Source organism: Hemicordylus capensis, chromosome 5 (assembly GCF_027244095.1).
Source record: "Hemicordylus capensis ecotype Gifberg chromosome 5, rHemCap1.1.pri, whole genome shotgun sequence".
Taxonomy (NCBI): Eukaryota; Metazoa; Chordata; class Lepidosauria; order Squamata; family Cordylidae; genus Hemicordylus; species Hemicordylus capensis.
This window is the reverse complement of record NC_069661.1, coordinates 172,229,548-172,252,782: the sequence shown is the minus strand read 5'-3', so window position 1 is coordinate 172,252,782 and position 23,235 is coordinate 172,229,548. Positions and strand designations below refer to the sequence as shown.

Genomic DNA, 23,235 nt, shown 5'->3' with positions numbered 1-23,235 from the left:
ATAGCACATTGAGACAGAGATGAGAGGAATGAAAATGGCCCGCCCGCCCTCCCCATTCCACTTCTCTGGAATCAGTGCCATAGCAACTGCTTTGTGTTGCTTCCTGGTAAATGATCCAGCATTGCAACCAAATCAGCAGCTCTGTGGCTGCAGCTCATGTCTATCTTTCTGATACATATAATCCACATTCCAAGCCTGACCACCCTGAATGCTGGGAAAGGTTAGGAGCAGGCACAGATTTTGAAATCAATTAAGTCAGGAATGCAAGACTTGAAGCGTTGTTTGAGGATACCTGTCTCATCTTGTCTGACCACACCTATTGAATGCCCTGTGGGGATAAATAACAACATTGTACGCCTTCTTTCACCTGTGTGTTGACCATATTAACCCAGATAATTACATTATAGCATCTCCTGTGTTCTTTCCCCATCATGATTCAAGGACAATATCTGAAAGGTAATAAAACTGTTAGGAACATTATGAGCATCTTTAAATTAAGAGACATGGAGGTCATTCACACAATCAAAAACTGTGTTCTATTTGGGTTTGGGAGCTGTGTGTACTCCTAATTTTCAGTTGTCTAGGAAAAGCTGGGTAGAAGTGATTGTGTAGAAGCAAGGTAGGAGGAAAAGATACCCAGTATTTTCTCCTCCCTTGCTTCCACACAATCACTTCTACCCCGGTTTTCACCTTGCTTCCACACAACCAAAAATTGGGAGCACACACAGCTCCCAAAACCAGGTAGAACACAGTTTTTGATTGTGTGAATGACCTCTGAGTTTATTTCTGGTGAATCTCTACTGAAATAGGATAAGTCACTCTAATTGTATTATTCTATATTGCATTGCACTGCACTTGTGGTGATGCTGCCTCTGCTTCCAACTGTTTATGCTGGTGAGAAGTCCACATTCCAGTGCTCAGGGAATAAAGTTATCAGCAACACAGTTCAGGTTCTCTGAGACAGGGTGATTTTCAATTTGGCTGGAATTAATACTTCACACAGGCCCTATGGGGAAAGGAGCTGTATAAGATTGGCTAAAAACTGGAAAGCTAGCTGGAAGGCAGTCCAAGAGGGTAGGAAAACTAAGGGGCAGAAATCCCAGAGGGCAGAATGGCTGAAGGAAAGTGTGGCAGAGTAAGCATTAGAGTAAGCAGGGCCAGCATAAAGGATCAGAGGCATCATTGAGCAATCACCAAGAGCCCAGGGCCCTCCTAAGGGATCCTCTATGCCCATGGCTTTCATGAGGTAGTGGTAAAAAGCCACTCTACTGGGGCCCACCCAAGTAGAAGGGGGCCTATATCATGCAGTTTGCCAAAGGCCCCTGACACCTGGTCCTGGGAGCAGTATGCAGGAACCCAAGATGTGAGAGACAGTGGTATGTGTTGGAAATTCTCTGTGGTGAGAGAATCCCTTTCTCATTATAGCAGAGTGCACAGAGGCACAACACAGCAGAATTTAGTTAGGCATGTGTATATGCTGAGAGTAAAGTAACTTGGAGCCAATTCATAGTTTCAAATCAATATATAAGGCATTTATTAAGGAACTCCATTCTAGATAGGAAAGTGAGGCGTTAGGATCTCTAATCTATCTATCTAGTTGGATGCAGATGGATTCTGCATCTTCTCTGCACACATGGTGCAGGGAGAGGAGCTTGCCATGTTGCAAGGTAGAAGGACAGGTAGGGAAGAGAGATAGGAAGGAAGTTAATCCCTAAGAGTACCAATCTACATTTCAAAGGGATAGTGTCAGAGCAGTGGAGAAGGGATGACCAATGTCTTGACCCTCTAGCCCTCTGACTCACTAGTCTGTCCTCCACTGTCTGAGACAAGAGACAGTGCAAAGTCCTTTAACTTCCAACAGTATGAAGCTCAGACTTGGGGTCTGGGGACTAAAATTAACACATCTCTTCAACATCTCTTCAAACACATCTCTTAACACATTAACACATCTCTTCAAACACATCTCTTCAACCAGGCTTTCTCAGCTTTTTAAAACTTGTTTTTAAATTGTTCTGATTATTTAATTGTTGTTTTATGATGTTTTTAATTGTTAATCATTGTTTTATGCTTTATAATTTTTGTTTTAATTATTAACTGATTTTAATGGTGGTTTAATGTAAACCGCCCTGAGCCTTTTGGAAGGGCAGTATAAAAGTTTTATTAATAATAATAATAATAATAATAAGAAGAAGAAGAAGAAGAAGAAGAAGAAGAAGAAGAAGAAGAAGCAGCTATGGTGGCATAGGTATCTCAGCACTGTGCCCATATGACAATCTTCACCCTCACCAAGAGACAGAGGGATAGGATGGGGCTGCATTTTGCATATTGATTTGAATCAATCAGCTATGTGCTCCATCAATCAGCAATGTGCTCCATTCTTTGACTCTAGAATTCTAATGAATTTGATGTGTCAGGTAGGCGCACTTACGTAAACAAGATGTGTTGCCATTATTCCAAGAGGGAGATAGCATATTTTTTTAAAAAATGTTACCCCCACTAGATGGTTAGTTGTACAACTGGCTTATTACCAGTTTTCTGCTCGAAAGCTCATTCCTATAAAAACAAAATAATCCTAACCCTTTCCACCAGCTGAGCTCTAGGAAGAATCCTTTTTATGTTCAGGAAAGATAGCTGCTTTTTGTATATGAAATATAACAACAGTATGTGGCTTGCAGATTAAACAGGAATATCCTCTACTTGCAGATCAAAGGATAAATGAACATTACCGTTTTCAGTGCGGTTGTACATTGTTTGGCATTTAACTGGCTCTGACTTGCCCATTTTTCACCAGTAAGGAATTCAGAAATGCAAACTACAGGTCAAATAAGGCTGCAGATCTTTGAGTTTTATCCCTTTTCTTGCTCCACTTATAAACACAGATCTGGTCTCCACATGCAGCAGAGTGAGGAGATAAAATCCTGAGGTGGTAGAACGGACAGTACCTCATCAGACTGCAGGTGTGAGGCATAATATTCAGATGCTCCACATATAAAAGGCTCTGTGCCACAACAAAACCAGCATAGCGAGGATAGAGATTCTAGCTAGTTCTGTGTTTGTTCTTCTCGTTTCCCATTTATAAGGATTTAAAATAACAACAATGAGGGTGCATCAAAAACGCTCACGCACGCCATCTGAAATGTGTCCATTCTACCATTCCAAAGATCTACCACCTCATTTTGCAGCATGTAAAAACCCAACCTTAGGAAATTAGCATCCAGCAGGGGTGGTCCGGGGCATTTTGCTGCCTGAGGCGAATGAAAATGTAGAACCGCCCCCTCCGTATCTGCAGATGGGTGCTCAGCATTCTCAGGTCAGGCTGCTGGGGCAGTAATAATGACTCAGACTATGCCACCAAGCCAGGTAGTGGTATCCCTAGTTCCGATCAGCAGGGGGGTTGAAAGAAGAAGTGCTCCCCAACTGGAGAGGAGGGGAAATGAAGAGCATGCCTAGTGGGGAAAAGAAAGACAGTGACAGTGGATGGCAGGGTGGTGCTAGTGTTGGGGGTCTGGCACTCACCCCCCATGCCCCTCCTCACACCTGAGGCGACTGTCTCACCTTGTCTCATAGAAAGGCTGCCCCTGAAATCAGGTGCCAGAATCTCAAACCTACTTACTTCAAAGTACTTCATCTGGTTTTAATGATACAGTACTTCACCCAAGTAAGTGGCATGAAACAACACCTACCCATTATTTCTAAAGTACATTTTACTGGGGTGCAAATCCATCTGACCCACTATTCTGCCTCTATGTGGCTATTCCTGAAACTGCAAAAAATGCCCATAGGAGAGATTACAATTTCCTGCAGTCAGGAAAACTGCCGTAAATATAACATATACTGCTTGTACATACAATGTTTCTCCATGCAATCCTGCACATGTGGAATAGATCACATGGGCATTTTCTACGCAGGCCTTTGGCTTGCATTTCCTCTGGAATGGAGGTGTGCATTCACATATCAGGCAGATTTACCCTGAAGTACCTGCGAGCAATCAGGGAGCATGTGACTTCACACACGATTCGGGTTTTTCACTGTGTGTTAGAGTATAGCCCGATTTATACCCAGGGTTTTAAAAAATGCACTTTTTGCATCGGTTGAGGGCGGTGGGGGGGGCAACTTCAAACTTGCAGTAAAGTCTGCTGTCTGAATACCCTCCTGGAGAAACAACCACTTGTTAATGTCTGTGCTGGCCTGGGCTTTATGTTTAGATTTGTTCTCTGCATGTACTAAGAAGTATCCTTTTTTGTCATATTTTCTAAGGTTAGGACCTGACCTGCTGTTAGTGCTAAATATTTATATACTCCAAAAGCATGTAGGCACTTACAGATAATAGTCAAGGTCACATCAACATTTACTTCATTTTAATACATGTATTTGTCCTTAACACTCTTTACTCCTGTACTGGTGACACTGAGAGCTGAAGTGAAAAAATAAATGTAAAGAAAACACAGTTAAAAAAATACTGAGGTTTTCCACACAATTAGTGTGATACACCATTAGGGCTTGTGCACACTGAGAGGAGCTGGATCGGCCACCCATATGATAGCCGGATCCGTCACAGAGCAGGCAGGTGCAGTGGGAATCAAGGGCCATGTGGCCCTTGGAAGTCCCCGGATGCCCCGCACAAGTGTGTGGGGCATCATGGAGAGACCCCTGAGGCCGGGAGGCTTCTTGAGAGCCAAGGTAAGCAGTGGGGTGACCAAATCTGCAGATGATACCAAACTCTTTTGGGCAGTGAAATCCCAAATGGATTGTGAGGAGCTCCAAATGGATCTCTCCAAACTGGGGGAGTGTGGCGACAAAGTGGCAAATGTGGTTCAATGTTGGAAAGTGTATGGTGATGCACCTTGGTATGAAAACCCCCAATTTCAAGTATACACAGATGGCATCTGAGCTGACGGTGACTGACCAGGAGAGGGATCTTGGGGTCGTGGTGAGCAGCTCGTTGAAAGTGTCAACTCAATGTGCAGCAGCTGTGAAAAAGGCCAGTTCCATGCTAGGGATCATTAGGAAGGGGATTGAAAATAAAGCAGCTAATATTATAATGCCCTTATACAAAACTATGGTGCAGCCACACCTGGAGTACTGCATAGAATTCTGGTCACCACATCTAAAAAAGAACATTGTAGAATTGGAAAAGGTACAGAAGAGGGCAACCAAGGTGATCAGGGGCCTAGAGCACCTTTCTTATGAGGCAAGACTACAACACCTGGGGCTATTTAGTTTAGAAAAAAGATGACTGTGGGGAGACATGCTAGAGGCCTATAAAATCATGCATGGTATGGAGAAAGTGGATAGAGAGAAATTCTTCTCCCTCTCACATAACACTAGAACCAGGGGTCATCCCATGAAATTGATTGGCAGGAAATCTAGGACCAACAAACGGAAGTACTTTTTCACACAATGCATAATCCACTTGTGGAATTCTCTGTCACAAGATGTGGTGACAGCCAACAACCTGGATGGCTTTGAGAGAGGTTTGGATAACTTCATGGAAGAGAGGTCTATCATTGGCTACTAGTCAGAGGACTGTGGGCCACCTCCAGCCTCAAAGGCAGGATGCCTCTGAGTACCAGTTGCAGGGGAGTAACAGCAGGAGAGAGGGCATGCCCTCAACTCCTGTCTGTGGCTTCCAGCAGCATCTGGGGGGCCACTGTGTGGAACAGGGTGCTGGACTAGATGGGCCTCCTTGGGCCTGATCCAGCAGGGCTGTTCTTATGTTCTTATGTTGTGGCGCAAAAATGCACCATGTCATCTCATGACTGCAAAAACACAGTTAACAGAACGAGCACTCTGTTAACTTCGTTTAAGGGCAGGGGTTCCTAGGCAGGCTAGTTGCCATGGAACCACTGGGCTTGCAAGCAAGCCCAACGGTTCCAACCATCACTGGAAAGCGGGCTAAGCTCCTTTAGCCCACTTTCCAGTGATCATGGGAATAGCCTCACTATATTAACCCACTTGGGGAAAATACCTGAATCAGTTTAAACACATAGTTTGTTAAACTTCCTCTGACTCCATCAAAGAGGACTAAAATGCACATATGGCAAACACTGATACTTTAACTCCATGGATATCCAGATAATTGTTTAGAGCTACGTATATAGATAAATACTCCATCTTGTCATTGTCATATTGGTTTCTTTCTTTGGGTAATGATAGAGCTCAGATAATACAGTAAGAACACCCCTCATAACATCCCTCCTGAGGAAACTTAGAATTTCCTGGTGGTGCTCACCTATATTTTGCATTTTTTTAAACTGAAGAGTTTTCAAGTTTCCAAAATGAACAGTAACTAAATGGCCAGCTAAATCATCACTGTCTGTTCTGGGTCATATCTGGCTTGGGTCCTGGATACTTAAGAGATCATCTTCTTTGTCATGAACCCTGTCACCTATTGAGATCATCTGGAGAGGTACAGTTACAGTTGCCACCAGCTCATTTGGTGGCTGCTCAGGTATGGGCCTTCTCTGGGGCTGCCCCAGGGCTTTGGAATATGCTCTCTGTCAAAATAAGAGCATCTCCAACACTGTTTCCTTTTAGGAAGACCCTCAAGACACACTTGTTCTCTCAGGCTTTCAACGGCAATTAATTTTAAACTGTTTCTTTTATCTCATCAAATTTCTAAACGTTTTTATTCTGTGACATTGTTTTTACTCTGTTTTATATTTGTTTCATATTGGGTTCATATCAGGTGGTATATAAATTAGATAGATAGATAGATAGATAGATAGATAGATAGATAGATAGCCCACTTGCTGAAAGTAAAAATTGGAATGTACTCCTTTTGTTCTGCCAAGAGGGAAAGCATGCTTAAGGAATATAAAATATGTCCTCACTAGGCCAAAGTGTCTACAGCTGGCACTGTACCAGCTGTACTTCTATGGAGGGATTGCTTTGAGCTCCTTCCCAACAGCTAATCTACTGGCTAGGTTTCTCCATTCTCCTTTGCTTGGGATGAGGAGGAGCTCAGCAATCTTTCTCTGTGTGACTTGCTGCAGAAGTTTTCTGCTAAAATGTGTATACTTGTAAGTTTGTTTACCTAGAGTAGGATCTGTATGTTCTATGTGAAATAGTCATTTCTTTTGATGCTCTCCTAATACTCCCATTCCTCTGGACCCCAATAAAGCAAGCTTTATTGATTTATGATCCTGGCCCTTTTCACATGTTACATTGTAAAAAGAGCCATCACACATGTAGAGGGATGAGTGGGATCACATATGCTGCTGCGTTCCACACATTCGACTGTAGTGTAGAACTTACACTCATGCAAATGAATGCAAATGTGTGTGAGTTCTCTCCCTATTATTGGGAACCCTGCATTCCCAATAGTAAGGAGAGTTGTATACACATATACAGTGTATAAATAAAGGCATGGGGAGTTATTTCAGAGCCTATAGTTGGAAAAGCATGTCAGTGCCTTTCTTAGACTCTCTGCTATTACAGTAGCAGGAATACAGACTTAAAAACGAGTTCATATGCAAAGCAGAAGCATCTTCTTATTGGAATGTAACATTTTCTCCATCATGGTTTCTGTACAGTGAAAACAAAGCTGAGAGCACACATGATACAGTCACCATGCTGAAGCTAAGGAAGTCCGAGTCTGGATGAGTGACTGGTTGGGAGTCTATGTATACCATCTTGAGTTCCTCCACGGAAGAAAAGTGGAATGTAAAGCAAATACATAAAATAATTTGGAAAAGATTATAATGCTCCTTTGGTGATGGTTGGGGACAGGGTATCAGCTGTTCTGGAAAACATACAAATAGTACCGAAATAACACCTTCCCCATTCATTCTTACAGAAGCATTAGCACTGTTTGCTTATTTCACATAGACCTGTAGCCATAAAAGTAAGTGTGTCTTCTCAGAAGGCTTACAGTGGACAACAGTTCATGTGGCAGAGAAGCATGAGCTAAGGAAAGGTTAGGGTTGCTAAAGAAAGGAGAAGGGGCCTGACTGAGAGAGAGAAAACCTGTGAGAGCCAGCGTGGTGTAGTGGTTAGAGTGCTGGACCAGGGCCGGGCAGAACCGAGTTCAAATCCCCAGTCAGCCATGAGACTTGCTGGGTGACTCTGGGCCAGTCACTTCTCTCTCAGCCTAACCTACTTCACAGGGTTGTTGTGAGGAGAAGCCCAAGTATGTAGCACACCGCTTTGGGCTCCTTGGAGGAAGAGCGGGATTTAAATGTAAAAATAAATAATAAATAAATAAATAAAACAGAATCTTCTGCTAAGCACTGCTTCAGATGCAGCCCTGTGCAGGGGCGTAGCTATAATCGAGCGAAAGGGTTCAAAGAACACGGGCCCCTAGCTTCGGAGGGCCCTCCAGCTCCACCCCTCCCTATTTTCTTCATTATCTCCCTTACTCTGGGGGGCCGCCAGAGAGAGGGATGAACACAGGCCCCCTCTCCCCTAGCTACGCCCGTGGCCCTGTGTGAATTTTTTACTTTTCTCTTTCCCTATGTGTCTGTTTATGTTGCCTCCTTTTCCTTTCTATCCGGATAGCAACCAGGCGCAGCTGTAGGAATGGAGGGCATGAGGAAAATACGAGTGTAATCAAGTGTAAACACATTTACTTAGAAACCAACTCCATGGAATTAATTGGAACTTTCCAAGTAAGTGCAGGGCTTGATTTGAGCCAGGCCCCGTGAGGCCTAAGCATCTGAACCTTTCAAGCCCATGGTGGATCTCTGGAATCTATGGAATAACAAGAGTGCCTCTGAGAGCATGCAAAGTGCTCTGCTCACACCATTTAGTAATCATGAGCCCCCGCATATCTGGGGTTAGGCGGCAGAGTTCCCAGGTCTGTTGCTGCGATCTCCAGACAGAAAGTAAGCAATGAGAAAGGTATTTAGGAGGTGGCTGTCAAAAAGTAACCGCTTGTTTTCTCTGCGCGCTGGGAGCAGAGCGGAGCGTTTGAGCATGCGCGAGGGCCAGGCAGGCACATCTGCCGCTTTCCCATAGCTGTTGCTGCGCTGCCCAGCCTCGGTGGGTTGCAGCCGCCGCGGCTCTAGCGCGCTCACTGCGGGCTTCTGTGGGGCGTGGTTTAGGGTTTGGCTGCTCCACCCAAGAATACCCCTCGTGTCGTTCCAGCAGCCAAGCGAAAGGGGGGGCATCGAAAGGTGAGGAGGGGGAGATCCCCAGCCACAGCCCAGGAAGCGCTCCGGGACCGGGACCCAACGATCATCCGGGAGACCATGGGGCTGGAAAAAGAGAAAGCGGACACCAAGATCTTTATGGACGACGATGGCTTCAACCGAAGTAGCAGTCCGGCTCTGTCCGACACAGAGAAGAGCCTGGAGAAAGCCCCTGACAGGGACCCACACGGGCTTAACACGCACTTGAAGGTGAGGGCGGTCTGATCCCCACGCGAGCAACAGGAGCCAGACGCTACTTCCTTCCCCACCTGCGGGGGCTGCTGCTGTTGCTTGGCATTGTAGTGATTGGGCTCGCTGCTGCATTTAATGATTATTCCATTTAAGGCTTCTCGGCGCTGTAACAGCCCCCACCCCCTTCTCCGTCCCATCCTGAGAATGAATAGTCGCTGTAGTTTTGATACCTTGACCCCCGTTTTCTTCCCTGGTTGTCTCTTTATTTCGGGGGAGGGAGCATGATCTTATGTTGATCACGCTTACATTCATAGGCAGTTGTGCAGACCGAATGAAAATGGATCAGCACTGCATTTCCAAGTTGTGTGTATGTATGTATGTGTGTGTATGTAAATAACCAAGGCTATAAGGCTTCCATCCTGAACAACACGCTGATTAGGAAGCAAGCTCGTTTGAACACAGTGGGACGATTGCACTGTAAATCGCGTTGACGTAGAGACCTTTTAGTAGGACGCTAGTGGCCTTTTGATTCAGCAAGTTGCTTTCAGATTAGTAACAAAAGCAACCGTCTCCCACTGCGTTCGCTGCCCCCTCACCAACTTTGCATAATTGTCCTTTCCATTTCCAAATAGAGGCTTATGTTCTTAGGGCTGGTTGTGTCTCCTTCCAGCTGGGATTTGACGATGTGATAGCAGAGCCTGCATCCACTCATTCCTTCGACAGAGTTTGGATCTGCAGCCATGCACTCTTTGAGATCAGCAAATACCTGATCTACAAGCTCCTGACACTAATCCTTGCCATCCCGCTGGCCCTGGTTGCAGGGATTCTCTTTGCCGTGCTCAGCTGCCTGCACATCTGGTAAGACCTTGACCTCTCCTGTCTTCTGAAACGTTAACATTGTACATGTACATTACAGAAGGACTTTACATGCATTCTGGAATGGGGAATACAAGCAGTACTTTCCCCTCTTTCTGACTCTAGGCATTGCCATCTTTACAGAGGGTCTTTTTGGCTGATCTCCTCTATTAATAATTTTTTCTTGCACTTTATCAGCCCAAATTTTATCCTTCTATCTATCTATCTATCTATTCATTCGTTTAACATTTATATCCCACTCTTCCTCCAGCTAAGAGCAGTGTAGATGGTTATTTTTATCCTCACAACAACTCTGTGAGGTAGGTTTATATTATATTTACTTGAAAGTAGCACCTACTGAATTTAATGGGAATTATTTTCACATAATTGTGCCTTTTACACATGAAAAGTGCTTTAAAGTCCCGATCTTATTTACAGCATTATCCCCATTGTGTTAAGTTTGGCCAGTGACACATGCACATATATCATTTAATTTCTCCACATGATGACTGGCAACAGAATGTGAAAATTGGCTGAGCTGAAAAGCATTGCGCTTAATGTGACCAGAACAATGACATGCTGAGGCCCTAAGCTATGACACGCTTGAAAGGCCCATAGCATTACAAAATACTATTATTATAACAAAAAGGACAATTGAATTAGAAATAATAAAGCTTTATTTTTACTTGGCAAAGATGCATTGAAAAATGGATAATCTAACCAAAAATAGTTATCCTGCAGTAAGCTTGTTTGCATTAGAAAAAAATTTAAGTGAAAATACAGTAGGTAAAACTTGAATTTTACTCATTTTTTTTAAATTTGGGGCCCCTCCTAATGTGAGGCCTTAAGCTTATTTAACTTTTGCCTAAATCCGGCACTGAATGTTGACACCATGTTGTTCAAAAAGCACCATGTTGTTCAAAAAGCAACCACCAAACATGTACCTGCATGTAAAATAGCAGTGTGCTGTGCATTTTTTTAAAAAAGGGGGATGTTTGCACAGTGGGCATTTGTGCAAACCTTTTCTTAAGGCATTTCAAGATATCAGCTTCCACAGCAACTACAGTATCCATCATACAAAAGGGTGAAGCAGGAAGCGCCTTGTAAGAAGAGATCCTTATCATCGGGGTGTGGGTGAATTGGAGAGACCATCCCTGGTTTTCTGCAGTGGTGCCTATGCTGCTCATGCTGGTCTTGCCACTTCATTTGAGATGGCCATATGGACAGCAGGTGTCAGGCAAGCTGATTCGGCCCATCTGTTACTTGCAAAAGTACTACGATTACTGAAAAAATGGACAGCATCTTCTGTATCTGTGGCTGCAAAGTGATTCATCCTTCCAAATGATGAACCCCTAAAATGATGAACCTTCATTTGGCCTTTGAAACACATTGCTTCTGGTCTTTTCGTCTTATGGCACATGTGGGCACATTTGGCCCTGCATTTTCTTACTGTAAACCTTTGGAACTGGTGTGAGCAGGGACTAGGTCATCTTTTCCAATATTAAAGGGGAAATTAAAACAGAACACTGCAGCTAAAGGGCTTTGTAGGCCAGCGCAGCCATGATGCAGGGTGAAGCAGACTGTTGTGGACCAGTTCTCAGGGGCAGCCCAGCGGCCCACTCAGCACTCCCCCTCCCGCCAATAGATGCCCTGTGGTGGAAGGTCAAGGGGCACCACATTCCTTTGCCTTTTCCTAAAAGCAGGGGTGTCCTAAGGGAGCCCTGATGGGGTGCGGGGCCTGGGGCAAATCAGCCAGTGTGGGGCCCCTTCCAGTTAAGTCTAAAGGGGGTTAGAAGAGCAGGGCCTGGGGCAGTCGCCCTGCTTGTCCTGCCCTAAGGACAGCCTGCCTAAAAGAAAAGGTCTGGGGAGAGATGTGAAAGGAGGAAATAATGTGTGTGTTGTTGTGGGGCGGGGTGTTAAAAAGATAAAGGGAGGAGCAAGTGCCATTTTGTGTTTTGCTTTGGGCAGCAAAATATTCTGAACTGGCAGTGATTTGACTGAGAGAATTCTGAGGCACAAATTATCCATACTTTGTAGCCTTCTTCAGCAGTGACTGAAAAGGAGGATGTTGTCCTCTGGTACAGCCACCCTTGGAAGTACCGATGCACTCTGAAGCCCCGCCCCCATGGCCATGAGTTAACTGTTGTTCTGCAGAAACAGCATGGGAGCAGGACAAGAGTTAACTGTTGAACATCAGTGCAGGGCGAGAGGTCATCAGCATGTTCTGTAGCCTCTGTGTTCAGCCACACTGTACCCAGCTACAGTAATGCCAGTGGAGGGAGCTTATGAAAAAGTTGGTTCAGGTCAGAGTATAACTACTCAAAGCAAAAGTGTGTGGCAGGGTAGTTTGAGAAAACGAAATTGCTAAGTTGAGTCTAACTCAAAACATCTACTCTGAGGTAGATGTTGTTGGTGCCATAACACTGTCGTAGTAGTGAAAATTTAACTGGAACAAATTGCTTGAAAATGCAGATTTAAAATCTTATTCTGTCTCTTTTCCAATAGGATACCTCCTATTCCCCAGCTGTAAAGAGATATCCAACTCCACTCACTTGGAGGAGTTTGTTAATTACTTTAGCTAGTTGTGGTGAAATTGCAAGGTTATTATTATTATTTATTCATTTTATATTTATATCCCGCTCTTCTTCCATGGAGCCCAGAGCGGTATACATGGTTGTTTCTCCTCACAACAATCCTGTGAGGTAGATTAGGCTGAGAGAGAAGTGACTGGCCCAGAGTCACCCAGCAATTATCATGGCTGAATGGGGATTTGAACTCAGGTCTCCCCGGTCTTAGTCTAGCACTCTAGCCATACACATCCTTAAAACTTTCATGGACTCAACCTGCCTTCACCTTCCAGCTTTAACGTTTTCCTTGAAGATAGCCCAACTTGACATTATGCTGTACAAGTGTACTGTTGTGTATGCATTCATGCATGTGTTTGTATGAATGACTGTACTTGAGTTCATTTTAAAAGTTAACCTGGATACAGGCTCTTCAAATGAATGGTACAGATAGGAAGTGTACTTTTGAACCTGCGTTCAACATAACATGTGAATGACTGTACCTGAATATAGATAGGTGTGTGTGCGTGCATAGATATAGATATACACACTCGTATGAGTGTTGAATATAATGTGTTAATGGGCCTAGTCTATCTCTCTTATGGATCCTTTAAGGTCTGTTCTGGTTTGCAGCTGAATTTTTCACATATCTAAAGTTGTATCTTAATCCAAGTTGTTCTTATTACCCTGCCTTGCCTCTTATTCTACCATAAGTTGTTCATTCTTTCTAAAGACCAGCTTTAGGAGTAGGTTCAGTATCTGTGATAACAAAACAAATTTGCTTGAAGACACAAATGGCACAACAGACACACAAAGTTGACTTACAGCAATGGTTTTTGCCTTTCATTTCAATGGGAGAACTAATCCATACAATTCCCTTGGGCAGACCAGTTTTCTCTCTCCACTGGAATGAACTGGGAAACCATTGTGGTTGGGAGGGAGCAAGTCCATGACTGTGCATAGCCCTCTGGATCAGTGCTTCTGTCAACTTCAGCATGGTGTGATTCAGACAAATCAGAAGATGAAAGTCCATATTGATAGTACACCTGTCTCTGTCATCAAAAAGGGGAAATCAAACAAGAAACGGAAGTGTCTAACTGTTCTGGAAATAGTTTCTTTCATTTCCTTAAGATGGTTTACTGTACCACTATCTTCCCAACGCTTTTTCCACTTTTGTCTATTGAAAGATGGGGTAAGGAGGAAGCTACTTTGCTGGACCCTTAGAAACCAACACCATTTAGGAAAAAACATTGCTGACCTGGTATTCAACTGCTTCAGAAGCTGAGACCAAAAGGAAAAGGAAAAGAAAAGCTCCAGAGAAGGGATACCATTTATTAATGTCACTTCTTTACCATCCCAACATACACCTTACAACTCCCCCACAGTGTGTGTTCTCAGAACAGCTGTGCTTGTCCAAAAACTTAGAGGTGGAGTTGGGTGGATGGAATTGTAGGGGCATTGTTCTGTTTTCCTGTGGAATCCCTTTGGTTTGGAAGAGTGTAACTGTTGCTTGTTTTGAGGGCAGGATAATGAATTCCACTCAAACACTCCCAGTGTCCTTTGGGAAAGAGCCAAAGCAACTCCACTGAGGGGACTGCTAGATCCCCTGGCTCAGCCAATTTCCATAAGAGGGTGTGATCACTGTCTCACTATTTTGTTTCTTCAGTTTAAAAATTGAGACCCTGTTATTAACCTTCCTCAGAACGGTGTGTGTTGGAAGGCTACATTCCATCCTGCGTAGAGAAGCATTTTGGAAACCCTCCGTTAGGAAGGATTGCTGAAGTGCCAACAGAGAGGAGTTGTTACTGTGCTAGCATGCCAAACATTCACATAAGAGCTTGACCTCGCATTCCTTCTGCACCCAGAACTCTCTGTGCCTTGAGAAGCAATTGCATGCTCACATTGAAGGGCAGAATGTTTTACCTCTTCATGGTCTGGAGACCCTCTCCAATGTGGAGAATTGCAGACTTTAAAAAAAATAAAATATTCAGGGCGAAAACAAAACCCAGTAGTGTGTCTCCTTTATTTTAAGCTACTGTTACTAATTTAAAAGTCTCTTACCTTGGACCTTTCCCTCTGGCTGGCTTAGTTACACTGGTGACCATAGTTACACTATCTGGTAGGTATGAGACTACAGTCTGACACCGTGCCAGTCCCAAGCACCAGTTTAGCGAGCTGTTTCAAGGCTTGTTAAGGAAGAGCTGCCTCTCTGCATTCTTCTTCTGCTTGACTGGATCTTTCTTCTTTCCCTTAAAGCAGGCTTTAAGCTAAGGAAGAAACATCGAGCCAAAAGCTACAAGACCAACCTGGATATTTATATATGCTTTAAAATAGATCTTTGTGGCAAATGCTTAGCTGTTTGGGTGTGATGGCCTGACGCACTAGCAATATCTCATATGATAGATGACAAATTCTACCTGTAATTGTAGAGATCAGATCCCTGCCCGAGCTTTGAAATGTAAGTAGGAGTTTCTCCACACACAATTTGAGCTGTATTTTGTTTCTAAGTCACTCCTTTTGATTTGCCACTGGCCCTTATACCCATAACATTGCTTCTGTCACCTCAGAAGTGTCATTCAGGATTGCAGTTATCCAGTTATCTGGCTGCCTGTGGTAACAGTTGCCTCAGAGCAACCTGCCAAGGAGGTTTTACAAAAAAGTTGCTTCCCCCACCCCGTTTTGGCCACAAATAACTAACAAGCGTATGTGAAGGCAGGTGGACTTCCAAAAATGTTTGTGGATTCATAACCTTTTGTGGCTCTCCTTGCCAATTTTGCAGTAGCTTCATTCACTATGCAGAGCTACTCACAGGCCGTTCTGAGGAACAGTAGAGGATTTCTGTCCTAGACTTTTCAAGACTGGATCTTCAGATCGCATGTGGTGCTTGTTGAATCGTACCTGTGTCCCTTAAGCTTTATATGTGTGGTTATGTAAACAAGTAGTGCAAATATGGTGCCACAAATTGAGAAAGAAAAGCTGAATATGATTGAGAAGAATGAGCTTGTATGCATATATGTAAACATCCTCAAAAAGGATAAGGAAGAAGTTACATCATACATTCAACCAATAAAGTAAAGTGAAGTGTGCCGTCAAGTCGATTTCAACTCCTGGCACCCACAGAGCTCTCAATAATTATCAACAAATTAGGAAAGGAAATTGCTTATGAAACCATCACATAAGGAGGCCGGGTCCTTTGAATTTTCCAAGCTTTTTCCCTATACCAAATCTGCAGTGACAATGAAACTGTAAAATGGAGGGTATTTTAAACTGTAGGCATTTTATTCCCAGCATTCCACATGGGGGTGTGTGCTATTTGCTGTTTCAGCAGAGAAAAAGAAAGGAAAGGTTTCAAAAGGACAATTCTTTTTCAAATCCATTGGAGTTAGCTGAGAGTGCAGCTCAGGCAGATCAGCATCGAGTTGCCATTGCTAAACTTTGAATGGTTAAGTGGCTCAGCATGGAAGCAGAAAAATACCGGGTGCCATTAAACAGCCTATGTTTAGAAAACTACCAGCAGTCACAACGTGGAGCGCAGCAGGATTTACTTTCTGGTCTTCATTTTGCCCGCCCGATGATATCACTGTTCAACCCAAAATAAAGCTTTATAATGAAGTTAAAGGAGCATGAAGGCATAGCCTCTCCTTTCCTTTCTCGCAAGCTGAAGAGAGCTTGGTGTTTCTGGTGATCAGGCTCCACCCGGATTAACATAATTTCCTGAGGGTGTGGCTGTTTCCATGTCTGCCGTATAAGGCTCATTTCTGCCCGACCCTATTTTGAAACAGGGCTTCTGCACACAATGTGCCCAAGGCTATGTTGATTTACAGCGAGTACTTTCTCTTTTCTGCTGGTTGGGATGTGAACGTATACAACTGTGATGTCATTATCATAGATGTCAGAATTCTTATTCACTAATTACTTTGCACTTTTGCCATGCATTCCACTTTTTTCAATCCTGATTTCAGAAAAATTTTCAAATAATGACCTGATTGGAGAAGTCCTCCCGTCCCTGGTGCAATTCAGGTGCTCTAACAGCAACACCATACCAGAAGAACGTTGGTGAAAGTATTAGCTGTTGACATGATGGGTTAAAGATTTCAGTGTGTGTATGAGGAGCTGTATAAATAAGCTTTAACTCCTGAGATTACAGTTGGGCAATATAAACTTCAGAATGAATTGCTTTCAGGCTTGTTGCAACCAGAGGCGTAACTATAGGGGGGCAGGGGGGGCACGTGCCCCGGGCGCCATATTTTTTGGTCACATGGGGGGCGCCGCCATGACAAAAAAAATTCTTTTAAATTTTTTTTAAATTTTTTGTTAATACAAATGTTTCCTGCTCAGTGCAGCAGCGCTGCAGCAGTCAAGGGAGCACGTTGGCGCCCCCTCCCCCATGAGCGGTCCCTTCCGCGCCGCCTGCGCGCCCCCCCCATTGCTTTGCTGGCGCCTGGCGGCCAGTCAGTGGCCTGGCTTGGCGGCGGCGGCGGGCGCTTGTGAGGAAAAACCTAAGTATAATGTAGCATGTTGGGGGCGCGGGGGGCGCCATTTAAATGCTTGCCCCGGGCCCCGTTTTCCCTAGTTACGCCTCTGGTTGCAACACTCAAGGTAACAGAAATAAGAAAGAACCATAATGCTAATTGTGTGATTCTGCACCAGTGGTTCTCAGTTGGATGTTGAGATTAGTATCTTTGAAAATTATGCACCGTACAGCACTGTAATATTACTTTGCTTGGATCTACACCAACATGTAGAGCTCTTTTTTTTTAAAAGTGATATCTGAAGGAGCCTGTTTTTCAAATGTTACTTTCCCTGGAATCCTTTTTCTTGCCACCATGCTGTTGGTGCATTCATTAACACTCTGCCCTCCTCTTTTCCCAACTACTGTAGCCTCCATCTTCAGACTATCAAAAAGAGAAGAGGGATCTATATGGGTATGTGGACCATAGCAGAATAGGGAAGACCAGAGTCTCTATGCTATACCGTACCATTAATTCAGGCCAGAGGCATTCTTAGGCCTGGACCTCAAGGCACAAGTCCGAGGCCCCAGCCTCCCTGCTGTCCTGAAGGGCCTCAGCAGCAAGCCTGCCAGTGGTCAGTGCCAGGAATTTCTCCCCGACGCGGCCACCATCACGGGCTCTGCAGTGCCTCCCTTCCCCACTCTCTTCCTGCCTCCTGGCAGGCTGCTACTGCTGCTGCTCCCCCCACCTGCCAATCAGCGGGTGAGTGGCGCTAGCACAGAGGCCTCTTCCTGCCTCATGGCTCTTCAGAAGCATGGGATGAAGGCTGCCCAGCAAGAGACGGCTGAGCTTGAGAGACAGGGATCCAATGCTGGCTGCCACCAGACTTATGCAAGCCCTCTGCTCTGCCTCCCCCACCATGCCTGCTTGTGTGCTGTGCCTGCCTCATCATGAGAGCCATCCAGAAGGTGTGTGGGTGGGATTGTATGGGACTTTTATGGGTTATCTCCCCCCCCCCCTTTTTATATTTCCAAGATGGCCTAGGGCTTGGAGATATGGGGCAGGATGGAAGGGCTCTGTATATTTAATTTGAAGCAGATTGGTCAATTTATTTATTTTTAATGAATGTTGGAAAGATTAAACTTCAAAAGGTCCTATAAGTGACCTGTTCTATGGCAAAAAAATTACAAAAACTTCTGGAACTGAAGCACCACCATCCCGGATGATCATTCCACCCCCTTGTGGAATAATCTGCCCCTTGCCTTCATAAAAAATGGTAAAGTACTCCACTTTTCTGCCCAACCCTTTAGATCTCTGGGAATGGCTTGACATAGGACTTTGAAATTGGGCACAGATGTAGGGCAGGGTGGCTAGAATCTGGGAATTTAATTTAAAGGAAATGAGTCAATCCTTTGATATTTTTAATGATTTTTTTTTAAAAAAAAACTTCAAAAAAGTCATATAAATGGCTTGTTTCATGGCACAATTTTTTAAAAAAAACTTATGAAACTGGAGCCCACCCACCCCCTGCTCCGCATGGACCATCATTTCCTCCCCATGTGGAGGAATCTACCCTTTGCTTTCATAAAAAGAGTGAAGCACCCGATTTTTCTGTCCAACCCTTTAGATCTGTTGAATGGCTTAGCCTAGGGCTTTGATACCAGGAACAGATGTAGGGCAGGATGGCTGGGCTCTGTATATTTAATCTGAAGCAGATCGGTCTATGTGTTGATTTTTTAAAATAATTCTGAATGTTTTAAAAACTTTTACACAGTGGGAATTGTGCACTCAATAATGCTGTGTGAAACTATGGGGGGGGGTGCTACAGATGACCAAGGCTGCAGTCATATGCACACTTCCCTGGGAGTAAGCCCCACTAAATACAGTAAGACTTCTGAGCAATCCTCTCTACTGGTTGCTGCAATCATTTACAAAAACGGATTTGTGGGCTAGGAAAAAAGAACTTTGCAGACTATTATCTTTTGTTCTTTGTATGTCTGCATTAACACCACTTTGCCACTGATGTGCCAGACTCCAACCATCTCCAGGATTTGTTGAGCTTAGACCCAAACAAAAATGGCATTCTTTTGATGGATCTGCTTGATATTTAATAATAATGTGAATATTGGTCGCATAATGATAATAAATAAAGCCACCTAATGGTGCAGCAGGAATGACTTGACTAGCAAGCCAGAGGTTGCTCGTTCAAATCCCCACTGGTATGTTTCCCAGACTATGAGAAACTATGCCTATGTTCCCCAGACTATGGGAAACAGCTATATCAGGCAGCAGGGATATAGGAAGATGCTGAAAGGCATAATCTCATACTGCGTGGGAGGAGGCAATGGAAAACCCCTCCTGTATTCTACCAAAGACAACCACAGAGCTCTGTGGTCACCAGGAGTCGACACCAACTCGATGGCACACTTTACTTTTTAATGATAATAAATTGTGGCTGAAGTAAGAGTTCACAGCGTTGATCAGCCTTTCAGATTAGTGATTCTCTTTATATTTATCTGGGGATGAACAACTGCCCCTATTTAATTGCAGCAGCACTGACTATTGCTGGTGTTTCTTTCTTCTCAAAGAAACCTTATGTTTCTTTGAGAATTTTTCCACTGAAAAGTGTAAAATAATAATTTTTTTCTCTCCTCTTTCTAGGCTTGTGGTGCCTTTTATAAAATCCTGCCTCATGATCTTGCCTTCTGTGCAGGCTGTATGGAAAACTATGACAGATGTCTTCATCGCACCAGTATTTCACAGTGTTGGAAAGTGCTTTGCGGCAATCAGTATTCGCTTTGACCAAGAGTGAACATCTGGGATTCAACGCCACTCTAGTCTTAAATGATGTTAGGCTTCCTTGCTGATATAGCATGGGAGATGTTCACTTAACAATTCATTCCGAAACTACTACTGTTATATATTTCCAAGTGGGTTGCACTTTTTCTGGAAAGGAACTTTGCTTTGGAGTGGGCAGGAATAATTTAAGATAAACTAGTCCATTTTCATTGCTAGCAAAAAAATAAAATAAAATAATGGGATACATTTGCAACATTTTATTTTAATGGTACTTTCATTGCCTGATTCCCATAGATATGTCACAGGGCAGTATTATTAACGTATCCTATACCCTTGAGTACAGGTTTTTAACTGTTCGGAATCATGCACTGTTTCTTGAAAACTATACAAGGAATGGATCTGGCCTATTTTTGGGTGTTACTCTATGCAACAGAATCTCAGAATTATGAATGGAATAGAAGTTTCATCATCTGAAGCTTTCAACATTCAATCCACCCAGCTCTCAAACTGCTAGCTCCCATAGCAGCTTAATCCATCATTATCCCTGTGTGTGCCCAACACCTCCACACTCCCAAATCCAGTGATGTTCTATGCATGGAGCTCCAAAGTGCACTTCTCAGGACCAGACTTGGACTATGGGCTTCTTGGAAACAAGCCTGGGGTGAATGTGTTCCCAAACCCATGTCCCTGTATTTGGTTCTGAGATCTGGAGCTGTGAGTCATCACTGGGGTCTGAACTGGAACCTGGAGATCAGTGGGAAGTGGGTATGGCTCTGTTAACCAGAACAGAAGACTAAGCTCCTAGTTCAGGCCTGACCAATCCAAAACCTGCATACTTCCTACCACTCACAGGGCCCAGTGTTGTATATTCGCTTTAAAAAGCTGCTTATTCACACGGCTAGGTTCTAGCCTCAGACCAAGAGATTCCCAGTTCAGGCACTAGAATCTCTGAAATCATGGAGGTCAGACCAAGTGTGCACCAAGACACACATGGAGATCCCCTACAAAGTAGGATGCATGGAGCTGCTCCCTTTTGTTATAGTCAATAGGAATGTCCTTTCAATAGCTCTAAACCTGATTGAGACTGCACAGAGTTCTGGACTGGGGAGTTACAAAGATTGCCCCCCGCAATTGCCTCAGTTGTTTGGGTGTTTTTATTAGAGGCATTTTCCTGATTACTATGTGTCCCTGGGGACTTTGTGAGGTTCTACTGTAGAAACTGTAGACACAGTCCAGGCTCCAAAAAGTTGTGCGTACAAGTTTACACAGAAGCTATGTGGAGAAAGGGAATCAAATGCTTCTGCCTCCCGCCTACTATGCAAATTCTCATGGATCAAAAGGAAAAAGTGTGTCCAAAACCCACTCTTTAAAATAAGATGTTGGTTTGGGGCGGGTAGTAGATCTTTATGCTATATTTAATGAACTTTTGACTTTGCTGTATATATTGTTTTTATGTACATTGTATTGCAATGGGTCACCTTGAAGCTTTATTTTTACAGTCTCTGTATTCTTGCCAAACTATTATTCTAAAGAGCCAATTACCTGCTGTCATGCACTTCTACCATGCACAGAAGGTCAGGTCCATGTACGTAAGCCCACAAAGTTTCTAAAGTTCAGAAAAGAGTCTGAGCTGCAGTCTGCACTCAGGACCTGATACAAAAGCTAGTGACTTGAGAAACTAGAGCATCCCATGAAGATAGGGAGAGGAGGTCCGCGTTCAGATGTGCATGTTTTTGCCCATGTGGAAGTGGTGCACCTCATGAGCTATCCACCTCTGATCTCAGCAGCATGTGGATATTCCCTTCTGCCCTTGGATATGAATGGCTTTCCATCTATGGCCTCTGTTCCCGCCTTGTGCGGCTGTCATACACAAAAACTAGCATGCAGTGCTTTGTGGGGGGGTGTACATCTCTGGAGTGAAGGTAGTGAAATTTTTGATGAAATTTTGTTGCCTAGATTGTGCAAAAATCAGTTGCATTATAGCTGGACAATGCAAAATATACCAAATACTATGTACTGTATAATTCCACCTTCATACCTAAACTCTGTAATACAAACTATGCAAAAGAAATTTGAAATGTGTCTTTTACAAATACCTTTATTAAAATCCTCTGTAGTACATTCAAGATTTCTTGCCTTGATACTTTAACAATGTTTAATAATTCATATAATAAATATGTTAGGCTCTTTGATCTTGTAGGATGTTCTCTTAAAAGAAAAAAGTTATTTAAAAATCCTGTTACTAGGGAATGGGTGTCAATTACTCTAAAGACTAAAAATAAAGGATCATTTTCTATTCACACCTACAACGTTAATAAAGTGTGTGTGTGTGTGTATGTGTGTGTGTGTGTGTGTGTTTTCACAGTTGATGCAGCAACACGAATTGTATACTAAATGATTATTTGTTCATAGTTATGTATGAGAATCAACATAATTCACTAAGTTTTTTCAAGGTTTAAATTATACACTTTTCTAAGAATACTGTCAACTAGAACTCTTAAACTTAATCCAAACTTGAAGGAAGTGAACAATATATCCTTCAATATAATAAAAAATGGGTGATTTTAAAAAGTGAGGGAGACAGGGAGTGCTCAGTGCTATCTTGAGTACTATCTTAATATTTCCATATGGATTTTTTCCCAGTAAAGTAAGTTATTTATGATTAGCGAAACTAAGACTGCAGTTCTGTAAATGGTTACATGTACATAAATCCAATATATTATCGGATTTTTGTGCACATCACACATTAGGAAGTAGAGCATTGTAATTTAATAAACCTCAGTATTTTTAAAGCAGACCTGCAGTGAAATTCTTTGCCTTACAAATATAGCCAGATTAGTGTTGCACTACTGTAATCAGTTGCACAAGCACAATGCAATGAGGGCAAAAAGTAAAAAATGTCTGTTCCAATCTAGTTCTTGAGCTAGCAGAAGAAACTGACACACATAACAGTTGTTCAACACCTTGTATAACATATCGCATAACCTTTTATGTGTCCTACAGTTGTACAACATTATGGAGCGCCACAATTTTGTACACTGCGAGAATTTATTGAGGTCATTCATACAATCAAAAACTGTCTTCTACCTGGGTTTGGGAGCTCTATGTGCTCCCAGTTTTTGGTTCTATGGAAGCAAGGTAGGGAAAAAACCTGGATAGAAATGATTGTGTGAAATCAAGGTAGGAGGGAAAACTGGTACCTTGCTTCCACACAATCACTTCTTCCCAGTTTTTCTCCAAACT

The 23,235-nt window shown here is 43.3% G+C and overlaps 1 protein-coding gene across 3 annotated transcripts; it reads left to right on the top strand.

Annotated features, from left to right (window-relative positions):
- Window positions 1-8,922: 8,922 nt before the first annotated feature.
- On the top strand, window positions 8,923-22,292 carry CAV2 (caveolin 2). 3 transcript variants are annotated; one of them, XM_053257196.1, is made up of 3 exons: window positions 8,923-9,341; window positions 9,994-10,181; window positions 15,002-19,841. In XM_053257196.1, exons 1-3 carry the CDS (start codon window positions 9,192-9,194, stop codon window positions 15,006-15,008), a joined length of 345 nt encoding a protein of 114 aa, XP_053113171.1. In that variant the 5' UTR covers window positions 8,923-9,191; the 3' UTR covers window positions 15,009-19,841. The 3 variants fall into 3 exon arrangements, with proteins under 3 accessions (XP_053113171.1, XP_053113169.1, XP_053113170.1); XM_053257194.1 differs by lacking the exon at window positions 15,002-19,841 and adding an exon at window positions 19,855-22,292 and having other exon boundaries at window positions 8,927-9,341; XM_053257195.1 differs by lacking the exons at window positions 8,923-9,341; window positions 15,002-19,841 and adding exons at window positions 9,510-9,690; window positions 19,855-22,292.
- The last annotated feature ends 943 nt before the right edge of the window (window positions 22,293-23,235 follow it).